General features: G+C 30.5%; 2 protein-coding genes across 3 annotated transcripts in view; one reads left to right on the top strand and one right to left on the bottom strand.

Moving 5' to 3' along the window:
* Nucleotides 1-14,966, bottom strand: part of LOC125071682 — a 36,034-nt gene extending 21,068 nt beyond the window's left edge. Inside the window, exon 1 of the mRNA XM_047682012.1 lies at nucleotides 14,592-14,966. Within this exon, the coding sequence (XP_047537968.1) occupies nucleotides 14,592-14,753 (162 nt within the window). The 5' untranslated portion in view covers nucleotides 14,754-14,966. The remainder of the gene's footprint in view (nucleotides 1-14,591) is intronic.
* An 873-nt stretch (nucleotides 14,967-15,839) lies between these two features.
* Nucleotides 15,840-17,961, top strand: LOC125071809 (CDP-diacylglycerol--inositol 3-phosphatidyltransferase). 2 transcript variants are annotated; one of them, XM_047682197.1, is made up of 5 exons: nucleotides 15,840-16,026; nucleotides 16,104-16,238; nucleotides 17,047-17,364; nucleotides 17,470-17,663; nucleotides 17,756-17,961. In XM_047682197.1, exons 1-4 carry the CDS (start codon nucleotides 15,978-15,980, stop codon nucleotides 17,628-17,630), a joined length of 663 nt encoding a protein of 220 aa, XP_047538153.1. In that variant the 5' UTR covers nucleotides 15,840-15,977; the 3' UTR covers nucleotides 17,631-17,663; nucleotides 17,756-17,961. The 2 variants fall into 2 exon arrangements, with proteins under 2 accessions (XP_047538153.1, XP_047538154.1); XM_047682198.1 differs by having other exon boundaries at nucleotides 17,470-17,656.
* Nucleotides 17,962-18,687: the final 726 nt, after the last annotated feature.

Genomic DNA, 18,687 nt, shown 5'->3' on the forward strand with positions numbered 1-18,687 from the left:
TCTTATCTTATTGCTGACTGCACTTTTCCTATCCTAGTATTTTCACAAAAGACATACTAATTATAAAATAAAATCATAACATTCTAAAGTTCTCTATGGATAAACTTTTTGTATTTATCAATAATATTATTATCGTCACGGAGGTTCTATGGTAATATTATGTACGGAGCACTCGAAGAGGTCAGGGTCAGGACAGGGTCCGGGACTTATCGGGATCGATGAGCGCCTTTGTCGTGTTTCATCGTCCCTGACAACTGCGCAAAATTTGTTACCTTTTTAGATTTGTATATAGTAAGTACTTAATGCATCATAAAACTGACACGAAATACTGTAATAAATTAGAAAAAGATACTCCTATTATATAATGTCTATTCTAGAAACGTAGAATTAGTATTTGATGCCTGTAAAAATATAAATTAAAAAATAATAACCGGCATCAGACTTTTTCTTTAAATTTTATAAACCTAACGAAATAATTTTTCAAACCAGTCCGTAGATGACGGAGTTTAGAGGTAACAACATAAAAAAAACATACAACCGAATGGATTGACCTCCTTAATAATTTTGAAATCGGTGAAAGAGTAGTATTGTTGTAGCTTTTTCCGGTCCTTCCTGATGTCATCACTTCGAACTAAAGGGAGCGCTGCCCCTACTCGAGATATCAGCGATTAAATAATATCTACTCGTATAAAAAATGTTTAAAATACAAAATTACAAGTTCACCTGATTTTCATATTATGTCACTTTTATTAGCTTCATCAACATTCGACACATTCGTTCAAAAAATACGATAGTTTCGTTAGATTTATAACAGGATTTTCTTGAAAGTTGGGTCAGCCGAAAATGATGCGCTAGTTATTTTTACGATAACCAGTATGCAGTATTGGAGTATTGCCAAAACATTTTCAAGTTTCGTAGGTCCTTTAGCACGTCAAAAAAGAAGCATTTTTGGGACAACAATATTCAAGTATTACTCAAAATTGTAAATTATTATAAAATACAACTTCTCCTAGTATAAACATGTTAAACATATTAATACTGTTCATTAATTTACTACAAGTAATATACTTTTTTTACACAAAAAAGAAAAATAATTGCAATACAAAAAAAAAACAAATAATCTAAAATATTTCTAAATATTTTTTATAGGGAAACATTAAAACGTCTGAATGTTTTAAGTACACGTAAAAAACAATAAAAGGGAAAATTATTACAACGAACCTACATGTATATAACTGCATGCTACATGCACATGACCTGACCTCGGTTTTTGAGTTTGGTTAAGGTCCTAAAATTAAGGTCTCAAAAATATAAGACATCTGCTTTCGTGCGAAAAAGTCCAGACTCTCTGATAATTATTTGCTTTGGATACAAGGCGCCACAACCATAGAGCTGGCGTCGAATCTCCAAACTGTACATGCTATATATGTATATATATATCATGTAGAAGAAGCCGCGTCGTAGCCGCAACGGTGTCGCGCTAACGCACCTGCACTACTTTTTAACCGCAAAATCTCGCATTGAATTGTAATCCAGAGACCACAGTGCAGAAGGAATATTAAGTATTTCCTATCCGACGTTTGTTTTTAGACACAATTTTATCATTCAACAGAAAAATATTATAACATATTTATTTAAACGGCCAAAAAGTAACTAACTTTTTTATAAGTAGGACGGGGCAATACCTAATGGTAATAATTGTTCACCATCATCCACAGATACTGGCGCTGTGAGAAATATTAACCATTACATCGACACTTCTCCACCAACGTTTACGAACTAAGATATTATGTTCCTCGTATCTGTAGTTACTCCAGTTCACCCTTCAAAGCGTATAACGAAAGTACTAAGTATTGCTGTTTGTTGGAAGAATATCTGAGTGAGTGTGTGGTAGCCCAGCACCATGTTAAACATATATACCTATATACTTAATAGAATATGATTTTAGGTACAGAATCAAGACCAATAATAATGTCAAATGAATATTGAACATATTTCGGAATGTAAAGGTACGACTTTGCATACAGAGATACTAAAAATGGGATAAGAAGACGGGATTCCCGTAAAGACACAGCAGAAACGCTTCGAAATTGTACGATTTGCTTATTCAACTATTACGACTTTCTGCTCTTTAAAGAGTTCGATAGCTAAAGTTTTGTTACATTATTATTGAAAGTATTAGAAAATATGCATAATACACCTCTAATATATATTCTTTTGATAAATAGACTAGGTGTTGGAAATTTTGCTACATCGAAGTCATTTAATTTTTTCGGTTGTATGAAGCTATTTTCATATGTGTGTAGAGTGTTTGTACATACCAAAATTTTTACACAAAATAGTTAAAAAAAACAGTTAAAAAAACTATCCTTGAACAGTTTTGTTTTTAGTTAGAAAATTATTTAATTTAATTAAAAAAATATATTTTGATAAGTGTTGTCAATGTCACGAGAAAGTAATTTTATCTGTACGCATCATGGCAACTCTACGTTATCTTTACAAAATGGCGCACACGACTCATTGAGTGTGTACGACACAATGATACATACCGACCGAGAGACAGACTAAAAATAAACTTGTATCTTTACCTACATTTGCTTATTCATCAAATATTGCATTTGAGTCAATGTTATGACGTTACAATTACCGCTACCCACGACAAATGAGACAATATTAGAGCAAGGTGGACGCTTACATTTTGAATAATCACTACTAAAATTCACTTTTTTATAAATATTTTTATGAATAATAAGCGTACATATTGCTTCATTATTATATTATAATATTTCAACAAGTTACCGCTTGTGTTATGGGACAAAGTAAACAAGAAAAAAGAAAATAAAACTAATTATTTAATTTAAAACTGTCACAATAAATCAATAGTCAATATTACACGTATCATCCTCACTACATTCAAGATAACCGTGAACACGTGAATCTTAAATGAAGGTCGCAGACTCAAATCCGGGCCAGCACCACTGGGGCTTCATTTGTTAATTTGTGTAATTAACCTGATACTCCACGGTGAAGAAAACGACGAAGAAAATTTATATCGATTTACAAACCAAACAAATTGTGTAAACTTGTTCTTCGGTCTTTGAAGTGGTGAAGAGGCAGACGTATCCCAGTAATAGGATATTTATGGGCTGTTATTTTCACTTTTTTAATCTAGTAAAGTTTAAATTTTACATTAGAACGTCACATGTTACAATATATAACTAACGTTAATAATATCAAACTTAATAATTCAAACTCAAACTTTATAACTCAATTAATTAATTGAAATACTAAAAATCAATTCAATATAATTCAATGATACAAATTAATGGGATTACACGAATAATTGGTTAAGATGTTCCAACAAAAATCCGTCGTAATCTGTTAAGACAAATAACAAATTCTGCAATAGTTTCGTTTTAAATTAAAGTAACTAAAATAAGGAAACTCACGTTTTTGATCCGGCTATTCACATTAAAATCACCAATCGGGTTAGAAAATTGGGTTTAAACGTACTGTTGAATTCATAATTAAATTGTTGTCGATTTCTGCTTAAATCGTAACTTTTGCCATTGTTCAAAAAGTCATTATGGATTACACAACATTGACAATTTTAGTTGATAACTTATTTTAATTACAGAAACTATTATCACCGACGCGCGATAACATAAATGTTTTTACACTTTTACTGAAAAAAATAAGATAGCATCCCATTTCCGCCCGCCCACTTCTGCTCTACAGGATACTAAGAGGTTTTCTACGTTAATTCTCTTACAAAGCAATTTATTTTAACAACCGACTTTCTGTTTTGTAATTGTTTTTTAATCATACATATAGTATTCAATTAGGACCGCTGTGCATTAGAGTAAGTGCTATATTTGTTTTGGCTGCTTCCGTGAGAAGTCTTCGCCGGCTATAATATTCGATGCAACACTTCTCGATCGTTGCGAAACCAGCAATATTTTTTACATCTTTCAGATTTTTAGTCTTATCGTATTTGGTGGGCACTCCACTTTTTGCATCATTGCAGGACTAGAGGTTTGGTAAACATATCAGGCCTCTGGTCCTTTAGACTATGGGACGATATCAATTGTCACCCATTTTAATAACTTAAAAAAAAACTAAACTTAATCCAAAACCATCCAAAAATGAATTACGAATTAATAACTTAACCATCCAATAAAGAAATATCGTAAATTTTATTTTCACTGGCGCGCGGCTGTTTATTTGATTTTCCTAAATTAAGTTAAGTCAGAAAGTGTATTTTTTGGAATACCTGTTTGTTAAACACGTATATAACTGGATTTTGTTCATTAAAAAATATATTTCTCATTATATAAATAATTTTATTTGAAGAGTACAAACAGCTATTTGTATATTGAAAAAAAATACTTATCATTTTGTTCTATTCAATATTAGCGAGCGTACATTTTATCAATTCACAAACCAATTGCTGAAAACACTTTTACAATGAATAGTTTACAAAAAATGCCTTAATTCTGATAGCTCTCAATCTGGATCAAAATAGGTACTTTTTGTCTTCTTTTTATACCAAAAAAATTTAATGAGTTTCTCAAAAGTAACCAAAAATTGATTGCTCATTCACTGTTTTATTAACTATAGGTGACCGACACAACAGTTTTCAAATAAATAAAATTCCGTTATATATAGTTGGCTTACAATGCTTTTTCCGTTTATATTTAACTTGGAAGTGAACGGCAAGCTAATCGAATAACACAACCGCAATAACATCTTATTTGAAGCAGTGCAATTGTGAGCGATTTATTTCATTTTTAATATAAAACTTTTGTCTAACTAACTAATCTAACTTTAAATAAATTATAGCTCACTGGATTACCTAGTGAAATAACAGGATTACCTTATTTTCTAATTAATTCCATTTAAAATCAAAATAATATACTTTAATCATTTTATATTACAAGATATAGTTTTAATATAACCACTCTGTTCAAAGTGTAGATTATTCTGAGAAAAACTGGTAAGAAATTCAGTACTTTCAAACAAGTAGGATCAATGAATGCTAACTCCAAGCTTAAAAGTTAGGTATATCAAGGAATTACAAGAAACCAACGATTTATGACAAATTAAACAACGTATTTTCAAGAGCCGAACTACAGTTAAACTTGTGTGGTCGAGCGTAACGTCTAGCTAGGAAACAATACGGCGCCGAAAGCTTCCGTTACACCGAGTCCAACGTAACTCACACCGCAACGACCATTGTCCACCACCACAGCATCTACACCACATTTGCTGGTAATCTATGTCACAACCACCGTGCGGTAACTCATACCGTACTGCAGCAATTGTTTTAATCGTACGGTGAAAGCTAATTACATCTTAATACTATACCACACTTTCTTCATGATTCATACAAAATCCAACTTCATAATATTATTATTTTATTTAATTGTTAAATTCGAAACGTAGCGTTTGTTATTTCTTACATATTTTTAAATTAAAAAAAACATCTATTTGTCGCTCTGTTTAGGATCATGTTTATAAAAAGCCAACGAATTAGAAGGTACTTGTATACAATCGTGAGTTTGCCTGCGTATGAGTTGGGAGAGGATGAGGTATTTTTTGGGGATAAAAGGTAACTTATGTACCAGTCTAGACTATAATCTATTTCTATGCCAAATTTCATTCATCTCCAATCAGCCGTTCTGACGTGACTCAGTAACAAAAATGCTTTATACATATAATATTATTTTAATGATGCTTAATTTTTTTTCTCGTTTATCATTTGATTTGTTTTATATTTTATACTAGCCGTAACCGCGACTTCGTGCGCGTTTGAATTTAACAAAATAGTTATTGCTGTAGCCTAAGTTACTCCTTATTACATCAGCTATCTGCCAGTAAAAGTCCCGTCAAAATCGGTCCAGCCTTTCCTAAGATTAACCGAAACAAACAGACAGACGGACGGACAAAAATTGAAAAAAACTGTTATAAAAAGCGGTTATTTTAATTTTACAAACAGAAACTCCAATTTTTTTATATGTATATATGACTAGCTTATAAGGCCGCCTGGATCGAGATTCTAGGCTTAACCAGCAAACCAGCCATGGGCTAATAAAAGGTTATTGGGTTTTGCTGTCGATAATTTATTATGTAGTAGCAGCCAGTTAGTTTAGACTTCAAACTTCCGTACCTCGAAAAACACTTAAAACCAACTTCTTTAGTTTATTTTTAATATTAGTCAAACGGAGAACATTAAAGGGACGATGCATTTTAATATAATTCGTTATTATTATAATTAATGCGTCATATATAGTATAGTAAGTAAATTTTAAAGGAAACACCAAAAAGAAGGAAGTAAGAAATATTGAGATATACCCTGTCCCATTCGAAGGAGTAAAGATAGGCAAAACTTAGATTGATATGGTAATAAGGTATTACTTATTACCATATAAATATAAAACCATAGCATACCATATAAAATATAAATATAGCAGAGCTATAGCTCTGCTATATTTATATATTATTCACTACATACAGTTATCCACATTTTCATTTAACTACTTATATCACCATTTAAATTCCTTATGTATATTTTATTTAAAGTTTGGATACCTTCAGCGACATTCAAAACCCAATTTCATCGCGAATCCATTATAAATTTCATTGTTTAATCAAGATATCGACAAAGGATATCGCAGCAATTCAATGTTAAAATTGTTTATATGTCTTCTCTGTAGTTGGGATATGCTATGCTATATATGTATCACTGTAGAAATGAAAATACCGTAAGATTGTAATCTATCTCGCGAGATTGTAAGCCGCCTAAATATTGTGAACGGTGATTTAACTCAAAATAAAACGTCAAAAATTTCGATATTTTACGATATTTCGATCAGGTTAGGTTAGAGTTTTTATAATTTAACTTTAATTAGCTTCGGTAGATTATATTCTACCGAAAAATAACGCGTTAAATTGAATGCTTTCAATTTAACGCGTTACATGTTCACAATCTTTCATTCATCGTTCATAATATCGCGAGATAAATTATAATCTAACCGTTTTTACAAATTTACGGTGTCATATGGACTCTGCCATTGACACACTCAATGTTTACACGAAAGGACAACTTAATAAAAAAAACGCATTAAAAATATAAATTCCCGTTAGGTTATTTCGAAAAAAGCGCTGAATTAATACTTATCTCTTTAAACATACATAGTTTTTATTATTATAATTTTTACAGTATAAATCGCGTCATTTTAATTTTAAAAGAGGATAATGTGTCTATTGTTAACCAAACTATGATTATAAAGGGTTTACCCTGTTTATGCATGGTATTATTTGATGTAATCATGGCATTTTATTAGACTGCTTCGCGGTAGTTTTCTCGGTAGTAGGGCTTTATGCCAGTCCGTTTGCGTACGTACAGCCCACTCACTGTCACTGTACTGTCAAATAGCAATACTTAGTAGTGTCGTGTTCCAGTTAGAAGGGTGAATGAGCTATTGTTACTACAAGCACAAAGGATATAATCATAGCTTGCAGTTCGCTTATCTCAAAATTAATAATCTATGTAATTAAATATGCCAACTGTAGATCACGTGATAAAACGTTTGTATAATAATATAATATCCATATATTTAAGACTTCCTCATAGTCAGATTTAAAGGTCTGGAGGCTCTGGGGCCGCAAAGGAATGGAGACCCTAAAGCAACAGAGGAGTGGAGACCCTAATAATTATAGTATAAATAATTTGGATATTTTAATTTCAATCAGTAAGCTATAATTTATTTACTTATATCGGTAACTTTTTAAACAGTAATTAGTAACATTATTATAAATTGACGGTGTTTTGCTATTTTTGTTAGAAGTTTTGGAATCTCTGTTGTGGTCCCTCTCATGTGGATTCCCCAGGGCAATTGCCCCGTTTGCCCTCCCCTAAATGCGGCCCAGGTTTTTCTCAAACAAAATCGACAATCGCTATATCGCTTTATCTAGGTCCTGACTACAAATCTTAAAAAAGCCTGCAATGTAGCCAGTGGTCTTGCTGGACTTTAGCCTCCACAACTTTTTTGATGAAAAGGCGTGAACCTTATTCCACCATGCGGCATATTTGAATGCATACTATACATTAACATGCAGGTGGCCTCAAAATATTTTTGAGATAAACACAAATTAAGCTCAAGAAAATTCAATGGAACTTGTCAGGATTTGAACCCACACAACGAACAATATTCAATGTATTATAATTAATAACATAAATCTTTAAATTGATCACTGCAGTAAAAAAATGGTTTCTGTGTCATTTGGATAACAATGCCGTATTGAGTTCTATTTAAATATGGTTTCTCTATAAGGCTCCTTGTACGCGACCACCTGTTGAAGAGCGAGACATATTAGTATATATGTTATGTGTTTGTAATCATCACCATCTGTGTTGAGAACTCGTCGTACGTCTTTCAATTAATTATTTTCAATTCCTTCTTTTTATTTAGTTTTAGCCAAATATATTTAAATATTATATATAAAATTATAAATAAATGTTGTCTTCCTGGAGTGTTACGAAACTTGATGTTAATAGTTTCAATCAGTTTTAGGTTCAACAGTATTTGGTTTGAGATGTCATACACCAAATTTCTTGCCAGCTCTAATATGTCAAATGTGAAAGCTAACTGTACGAAAGCCTATTAAAAGTCTGAGAAACTAATAAAATTAACAGAAATAAGAGCATGTACCATTTCAGGGCTAAAGTCTCTTCTCCATTTGAAAGGGTTAGGAGTTCCATCACACTTCTCCAGTGCGGATTGGTGTAAACACGTGACAGATTTCATCCGACATTTCACGTGATAGGTATCCTCAAAAGGTTTTCCTTCACCGACGAGTACGACACGAATGAAATATGAACACATAAAAATTCCGTGACACTTGCCTGGATTTGAACCCACTTTACGAACACAAAATTCGATTAAAATTAAGGTGTTCTAACAACTAGGCAATCACGATACCGACGAGAAACTAATATTTTATTGCAACACGACATCGTACAAAAACGACAGATTCGATTGACGTGGTTTTTGCTATTGTATCCATAGTTGTTATACGATTTTTTCTCAATGGCGTTTCTGTAAGCATTGCCATACCATAAAAACGACTAGTGAAATATTTAACAATACGATTTATAGAACTTTAAATTGTATGGGATTTTGTATAATAATTACTTCATATTGTTTGCTGTGTTCGTTTTATATATATCTTATATCATGAAAGCCTTCATCTTTTAAATCCACATCGCATGTTAACTATGATTTTGATTTAGATTTTGAAAGCTTTAGTGTGCCCAAAATCCATTGAAGTTCAAATCTAGTTTAGCTCTAGTTTTCTTAATCAAATTACAAAATAGCATATTTAAACTTAATGTTATAAACCAAAACATTCGAATAGTACAGTACTATACAATATTTCAAGCACTATTTGAGGTTATAGAAATAATTATGAGTAGGCTTTTTTTATAAATCATTCAATGATATTTAAAAAAAACTCAGCTCAAGAAACGTCAATATAATATTATTTAACTACAACGATAATATATTTATTTAAATATGACTCTTGATCTTTTCCAATTTTCTAGTGTATTTTGGCAAACTTAAAATATCTTATATGTGGATAATTTTATGGAAGTTGTAATGAAATAGACCCTTTTATGTATATCATTACTGTATAAGAATAAGGTATTGAAGTAAAACAAAACCTATGATACTAATATTTTTATCAATTCTGAAACCAAAAACGAATAAAATTTAAAAACAAATAAACAAGTCTAAAGTCAAGAGTTTCGCTAAGAACATAAATGTTTTAGTTGTAGATATTTAAGTGACGTGACGTTATAGAAAAATCGTAAAAATATAAGGAAAGACCTGAATAAGTAGATATAGCCTATTCCGATCGAAGTAGGAGTAATAATAAACAAACCTTAGATGAATAAATATTGATTTATACAACAATTATACAAATATTTGACGTAACTACTAGCATATATTCCAATTTTACTTCCAACGTTCCTATAACAACTATACTATCATTCAAAACGCCATCTTATTGCGAGTCCATAATGAATACACCATAGCATTACACCATACATAATAGCATTACCATATCGATATTACCATAGCGATACCATTGATCGAAATCTTCAAGATTTATCGCGCCAAATCGATGTCAAATGAATTTCTAGTCTATATAGTAGTCGGAATTCAAGTAGTGGATTATCAAAATGGTTCAAATAAATACATAAATTCAAATAACGAGATTGACACGTTCACACAGTGCAGTAAATTAAAATCACACGGAAAGATGGGATTGCAGTTCTGATCTGATCAGATATAAAGTTAAGTGAAATATTTGTAATTCACTTCACCTTTAATAGTTATTGACATTGGTTTTTAGTTGTACGTTTGTTTTGAATGTTATTATCGAATAGGAAATTCATAAATACGCTAAATGTAAAGTAAGCCTACGATGATATTTCCGACGTGTCACATTGTTTGTACTAGAATATACTCGCCTCAATGTGGTTTTTGCTTATACATAATACTATCAAATGTGTATTGAGAAGCGACAGTAAATATTTAAAACCGCTGATTAATTAGCTTCGTTACCGTGACGAGCACATAATGTGAGGTCTGAAAGTCCACGGGATGTAAGAATTGTAAATAAAATATCAGAACTAATTTCCCCTTCACCCAAAACTTCAATATTTTAAGCAAATCGGGCTTATAGCTTTTCTAACCCTTTAAAAAATATGTCATTGTTGCGTCAAAAATTTCAGCAACAGTTTTTAGTCATTCCAATTTCCTCATGTAAGGTTCTCTTTATTACAGCTATCTGATATATGAAGCAGACACCTTCTAAATCCAATTTTTCATCTTTATCGACGAAAATTTTTATGTAATCAGTAGTAAATGGTCACCAATGCCCATAGACATTAGCGCCGTATGAAATTTTAATATTTTCTTACATAACCAATGCGCAACGAACCTTGGAACTGAGATATTATATCACTTGTGCCTATAGTTACACTGGCTTACTCACCCTTCAAACTGCAACACAACAATTCTAAGTATTACTGCTTGCTGGTTGAATATATGAGTCCATTCTAGATGAGATGGCTTTAATCAGCCGTCTAAGGCAGAATTTGTCTTCCTCTCTATTCTTGTTCTGCTCTTTATAGGCCATACCACATTCATGGTTATACTAAAACAGTGAGTTATATAAACATCTTCCATCTCACTCTTCTTGGCCGTTGCGGATTTTCCTTACTTCGCCAGGAACTTTATAACAGCGCAGTGTTCAATTTGTCTCTATTATTGCGTTACTTATCCGGATCGACTTGTTTGTTCAATGATTACTCGTAAATGAATGATGCGATAGGGTTAAAATGTGCTATACATTATGCTTTAATGTTTCTGAATTACGAAAGAAGTACGCAGGTTTATAATTGATATGTTCCATTAACAAATATTATTATTAACCAGAATAAAACGAAATTAAACGAACATCATATCCTATTCAAATCGAGGAAGGAGTAAAAATAAACAAACCTTATTCTCTACACATTCAAAGCGATTTACTAAATACTCTGTTTTATTATCCACTACACAGTTCTCGATTAATATCTCTTTAGTTATACTGAAACACTATTCCATTTAACTTCTAATACCCACTTTAATTTTTCTTCGAAAGTTCCGATAAATTACTTCGCCAATATTAAAAACGCTATTTTTTTGCGCGGATATTTTGGCGAATTCGTATTGAATATTATTGATTATTCAAGATGTCGACCAATGACATCGCGTCATTTCAATGTCAAAGTTGTTTATTTTTGTTTACTCTTACTCTAATTTGATTTGGATATATTTGTGTTTTTCTTTAATAATTACAACAAAAATAATTCGTATTATTATAAGGAAAGTGATGAAGAAAGGATACTCTTTGAACCAACTGCAGTAAAGTGGTAGTCTCCTAATTAACAAGCATAATTAGGGCGACCAGCACAAAACTTGTGTATTTTTATTCACGAAATGATGAACATTCAGTAAATAAAAATATAAAAGTGATTTCGCAAGAGCAGCCCGGACTTAAAAACTGGACATTGTTGAGAATTTAGAAACACATTCTAGAATTTTCAAATACATATTCATAATCATATTTTCTTTAATGATGTTTTTGGGCGGAGATGAGAATGTTGAGAGGAATGTGTGGTGTTACGCGAATGGATAGAGTAAGGAATGAGTACAAATGTGGCACCGATAACCGAAAGCTATGTGGAAACCAGCTACCATGGTATGGGCATGTTATGCGGAGGAATGAGGATCATCTTGTAAGGAAGGTCTGGAACATGGATGTGGATGGATATAGATGTAGAGGACGCCCAAAGAAACGATGGATGGATTGCGTGAAAGACGATATGGCTAGAAAGAATGTTACTTGTGAGATGACGTCAGACAAAGAAGTATGGAAGAAGATGTCTTCTTTTATTTTGGGATAAGGGCAGGAGGATGATGAATCATATTTTTTTTGTAAATATTAAACTAAGCCTGAGCAAACAGTGATGTCACAAAACGGAAAAGGAAATGGCCATACATTAAATTATTGCCTGCAAGTAAGTTGCAATGCTGAGAAAAAAATTAAAAATGATTGAGAGTATGAGAGTGTTAAAAAGTTGAGCCCGGGATATGAATTAAATAATATTATTCAAAACCCCAGTACCACATACCATATGGGCTGTATATGATAACAATATATAAAAAACACCTCAATAAAGCAGTTTGGAAAAGCAACCTTATAGAATTATGTAATAATTACAGCAGTGACATTGCACCATTGTTGAATAGTTAAAGGCAATCATAATATATATTGGGAAACTGTATTATATTGGTATTTGTAATTATATCATAAAACTGAAGTGTGTGTCTAAGTAGAATGCACTGTCATCTCTTGATCTACCAATCGGTTATAAAAAAATATTCTTGCAATTGATAAACCAATTTTGAATTTGAAAAGATATTTAACATAGTAGAATTTACGAAACATTTAAACACAACTAATTTTTTTATTCGAAGTTGATTGCTACACAATTTTTAAACATTTTATTATTATTAAATATGGCAAAAACATAGTTTTTCAAGAGTAATTATAACCCCTTGAAAGAACATAAATAACTGGATAGTTATTTATGTAACTAACGTAACACCTACACAATCATGCCACAAGAATAACACAATCGAACTTGGTTATATTGTAAAAAAAAACTTTGATATTGCAGAAATTAGTTTGTTTAAAATATATTTTAACATGTTAACAAAACTTAGCTGCACCTATTTATATTTATTTAATTTCTCTTCATATATATATTTGAAGAATAATTAAGTATAAACTATACTATATAGAAGCTGACTGACAAAACTCCACTATTTTGCAAATGCCTTGTTTTCCTCTTTAGAAAGTCTTAAGTTTATTACAACTACACATTAGACTGAATTTAACCAAAATCACCTCACAATGTTTACGCTTTTCTGCACAATGTAAATTAGGCAAAAAGGAAGTCTGCCTTACCTGGGAATGTTCAGTTAAGACTGACATGTTCTAGTCATCTTGAAGTCTATGTGAATCCGTGCAAATGACACATACTTTTGAGTATAGTATAACTCATGAGAATGGTAAAAACAAAATCACTATTCTCATGAGAACTTGTTGTAATTTAATAAATATGTATTTATTTGAATATAACAAAATTAGTCATATAAGAGACATTAGAAATTACATCATCATATATTAAATTCAATATCAGGTGATTGGGATATCTACTGTCTTATAGAGATGAATAATTAAACAACTGAAGTCAATTTCAATTCAATGTAATACTTTTGAGAAAATAATATGGTTTAAATTGTCTACTTTATAAAGGCTGTTTGAATGAGGATAAAATTTAAAAACAATTTGGTTAATAATCTTTAGTTGAGATTTTTGGATACTGTCGAATTTATTTAAGTTTAAGTCTGTGATTTTTACAAGTGACATTTCTAAAAAAGTTTACTATATGTTTCAAACAGAAAACCTTTATGGATTAGGTATAGTACATATCTTTTCATCTTTAATAATTAATCTATTCATCAACAAGCAGCCTTTAGGTTGACCTTAAGGCTTGAAAATTTATTATTTAGACTTATTTTAAATATTGTATTAATGTAAACATTTTTCAAATTTAATCTTTACACATATGAATTTAAATGAACCATATATGATTTGATTTCTTTAAAAAAATATATACAACTCGCTAATGTCGAGGACATTTAGGGTACGAAAAACCGTCGTGGATTATTTATAAATTTGATATTAATAAAAATAGTAAAATCAGCTATTTTTTGACGTTTACTCTATCCTTCGCCATTTTCGTTACTACACACTAATTAACGTCATGTTACGAAAATTCGTCATTAAGGAATTTGTTTCAATATAAAAAGATTGACTTACAATATACCTCGTACGAATGCAAAAGTAAATAAAGTTATATTATTATTAGGAAAGGAAATAAATAGCAGAAAAGGTCAACTTACCTCCCCTTCAGAGTTGGCACCCGCAGTCGTGATTTTATGATCAGAGTTAATTGACTGATCCTTAATGATATTGTACAGTATTTTGGAATCGTCATTGGAAACAGTTGTGACACTTTTATCCGGGGCTTTTGGTTCCTTATCATACTCCGGTGGAGGAGCCATCTTGAAGGAAGAGCAGACAGATGACACAAGTCTTATGACTTTTGCACACTGAAATCACTCTTTACCTCTTTTAGAATATTTACACAATTAAACTAATAAACCATTTTGTTGTAAGCTATCTAATCTGTAGTTCTATTACTCCGCGAACGCGAATCCATCATTTTCGACAGGTTTCAGCTAACATTTTTACAAATTTAGCGATTTAATGATGACTTTACGACACTCGCGCCCCCAATCCAAACGGAGAAAATCGAGTATTATTTTAACTAGCAATACTATAAACTAAATAACAATAATTATTATTAGCAGGTTATCCCATTAGGTTAATAAAAAATATTCAAAATCTTTAAAAAACATATTAAATTTATTTCAAGTAAAAATATATTAACTGAGTAGCTCTTATCTTTTCGATTTTTGCATTTTAATCCAGCAAATAAAGTAAACATTCACAGGTATGGCTAAAATTAGGTAGTAATGTGATAATAACAATTTATTTATAAAAAAAAAATATAAGCTAAATTATTGTTGTTACATCAGCTTAAACTATCTTTATGAGTATTTTTTATGAAAAATTAGGCTACATTAAAATACATAACATGGAGAGGAGGGGTCAGCAGAACTAATTTCAGAAATTAGATTATTGTCTCATGTAAACAATCAGATAAGCCTGTATGTAAAAAACGTTAAATAGCAGTGAAAGCGCTGTTTCTACTTTTTTTTCCCACAATGTGGATTTTGTTAGGTAATTTAAGACTACACACATACATGACACATTCATCCAATCCCTCTGGAACATCACAGCGCTAAGCAAGCGTTGCAATTTATATATTTATATATAAACAATATATTTTGTAAGTGTTATTTCAAATTCGTAGGTCAAAATTTAGTGCTGCCAAAAAAATAATTTTATTACCAAGCTAGGGTGTTTATATTTATTTTAGCTAAATTGTAGTTTTACGTAGATGTTAATGTTTTTTTTATTCATTATTCCGACTTATGTACAATTGGTTGTTAAAAAATAGGCTAAAAATAATACTGGTAATGGTAATACTGGCTGTTAAAGTCATTTACCCATTCGATTGGAAATCAAAATCAATTCAAGTTTCAAGTCTGCTTGTGCTTACTAGCTAGTAGCTTAGTTTACTTGAAATTATCGCAGTGTTTGTATTCGTTTCCAATATACAATTATTATTTAGAATATATTGATTTTACATTTTTATAAAAATGTCTGAAACAAAAGAAAACATATTTTTGTTTGTACCGAACATAATCGGTAAGTCAATATAAGGGCGATTTAATATTAATATCATACACTTGTTGTCCTTGCGTCATTGTTGATTTTTTTTTCAGGGTTCGGGAGAGTAATTCTTGCTATTATATCTTTTTACTACATGCCAACCCATTGTATCCTTGCTTGTACATGTTATATTACATCGGCGTTGCTGGACGCCTTCGACGGACATGCCGCACGGTACTTCAATCAAAGTAAGTAGTAATTTGTATGGCATCTTTCAATCCAATTATAGTTTAATGTCTTCTATATCAATAGTTATGACTCTTAAATATTGCTAACTAGATCAATAATATGAATATTCAAATTCTTTTAGAATGAATATGTAATTTTAAGAGAGTTTATTCAGATGTGTATATTTATTGCGTTATGTCGTTTAAAAACCATCTATAAAGAAATGGTAAGCAAATACATTTTTATGTATTAAGACTATTAATTTTTATAACTTTGTACCAAATATTTTATCAGATAAGATATAAAATTATTCAATGATGAATTATTTCCACTTAATGCTTCAAACTTCTTTTATACAATTTCTAATATTTTATTTGTTAATGTTTTGATATGTGTAATTCCAATATATATCCCTAAATGTAACATAAAGAAAGCTGGCATTGTAACAAGTATAAACCAGATTTTGCCCCGTCAAACATATCTGTATCACATATTGCTGTGTTGGGGTAATGTAATTGATGAATAGGTGCAATGATACCAGTTGGGCTATTATAGCATAACAACTGTTGCTATCAAATATTTGTTGCAGATTGATATCAAATCAAAAAAATATAAATCCATATTATGGACCTATGCAGTAGCATAATACTTCCTTATTACTTATTTTATCGACTGCAACATTTGTCAATCTGCAACAAATATTTGATAGTAATATTTGCTATGCTATTACCTTAATAGCCCCTTGGTTTAAGTTCTTGACTAAATAAAAAATAAAATAAAAATAATTGCCAAACTAGAATTTAAAAATTTTCTTTTAAAAATTTTCAGGTACTAAATTTGGTGCTATGTTGGACCAGCTAACAGACCGTGCTGGAACTGCTGGCTTAATGATGACTTTGGCTACATTCTATCCAAAGTACACCTTCTGGTTCCAACTTTCTATGGTTATTGACATAACATGCCATTGGCTCTATTTGCACACTTCTACCTTACAAGGGAAGACTTCACACAAATTTATTGATATGTCAGAGAATCCCATAATGCATCTGTACTATACAAATAAAAATGTACTGTTCTTCATGTGTGCTGGTAATGAAGCATTCTATGCAGCCCTGTATGTGATGTACTTCTTCACAGGCCCGACAGGTTAGTACATTTACATTTAATGCTAATACCTAATTACATTTATTTACATCAAAACTCTGCTAATACTATTAGTATGTTTAAATATCCTAAAATGTTATTTTTCAGTTTTGGGACTTGGTTTATTTAAACTGATCGCTTTGATATCCATGCCTGTGGCAGTTATAAAAGCAGCAATATCAGTTCTTCATGGAATTGTTGCATCAATTAATTTATCCATTATTGATGTCAATGAACGAGCGGCCATTGCCCAGAAGCAGAATAATTAAGTTCCTGAAGCGTTTAATATAAAGAGGTAGAATGTTAGTTAATTTGATTTTGAAGTCAAATTTATACAATTCTAATATATAAAAATAACCTTCAATTAATTATTCTTGTATGTATTTTTTGTCAGATTAGTAATGTTATCCAATTTTCTATTGTCCAATTATATTATGAACAAAGGTTGAAAATAGTTCTATTTATTATTACCATATAAATTAAACATGTACTATCTCGAGTAAGAGCAATCTCTTTTTTCGGCATAATGTATGTTTTTGATGATAAAAGTTTTAAAAAAAATTGTGTACTAGTGGAAACATTAAACATGCATATTTCTATTGTTGTTATATCAAAATTGATGTCATTATTACTTTAAATTTAATAATGCATTTAATATATTTTAGTATATAATAATTAATATTATATAAGTTATAGAAATCCATATTTTATCTGTTGAGTGTAAAATATTAATTTTAAGACTTATGATAAATTAAATAAACAATTTTAATTTAATATATTACACAAGGACTATAAAAATAGGCAGAATTTTGTATACAAACTTTTTAATCGCTTATTTTAACTTATTTCAAATGAGTTTTTGTCAGTATTTTTAAGTTTTTTATTTAAATGATTAATTATTTTATTTTGATTTCTGATTTTACAATCGCCAGTTACCTTTTATCAGAGAAAAAAATTGACAATTTTCTTTACAAAAACTGTTATGGTATTTTTTATTATGATTAAGTACTCTTGTTTTAATTGTTAATTTTGTAATATTTATTTGAAAAATATTTTTCTATAAGCATAAATCATGTTTAAGTGATTAAAAATAACTAGTCTCCAAATAAAAATATTCCTATAAAAATGATACCAATATCTTTTATTTGCCTACATATTTACAATATGTATGTAGGCAGGTATGATACCTGCATGACAGACAGTAGTTGATATCGAACGGTATAATTAATGTTGCATATCGATAGTCCCCTATCGTTAGACTATCGGTAGTTAAAGTGGGCTACCACCTTAACTACCACTAGATAGTATTGCAAAAACTATTACTTT

The sequence above is a fragment of the Vanessa atalanta genome, chromosome 20 (genome assembly GCF_905147765.1).
Source record: "Vanessa atalanta chromosome 20, ilVanAtal1.2, whole genome shotgun sequence".
In the NCBI taxonomy this organism is placed as follows: domain Eukaryota; kingdom Metazoa; phylum Arthropoda; class Insecta; order Lepidoptera; family Nymphalidae; genus Vanessa; species Vanessa atalanta.

Coding starts and splice junctions, on each gene's coding strand:
- LOC125071809 (XM_047682197.1), top strand. CDS start 15,978: ATGTCTGAAACAAAAGAAAACATATTTTTGTTTGTACCGAACATAATC. Junction 16,239..17,046: donor CGCACGGTACTTCAATCAAA/GTAAGTAGTAAT, acceptor AAAAATTTTCAG/GTACTAAATTTGGTGCTATG. Junction 17,365..17,469: donor CTTCTTCACAGGCCCGACAG/GTTAGTACATTT, acceptor GTTATTTTTCAG/TTTTGGGACTTGGTTTATTT.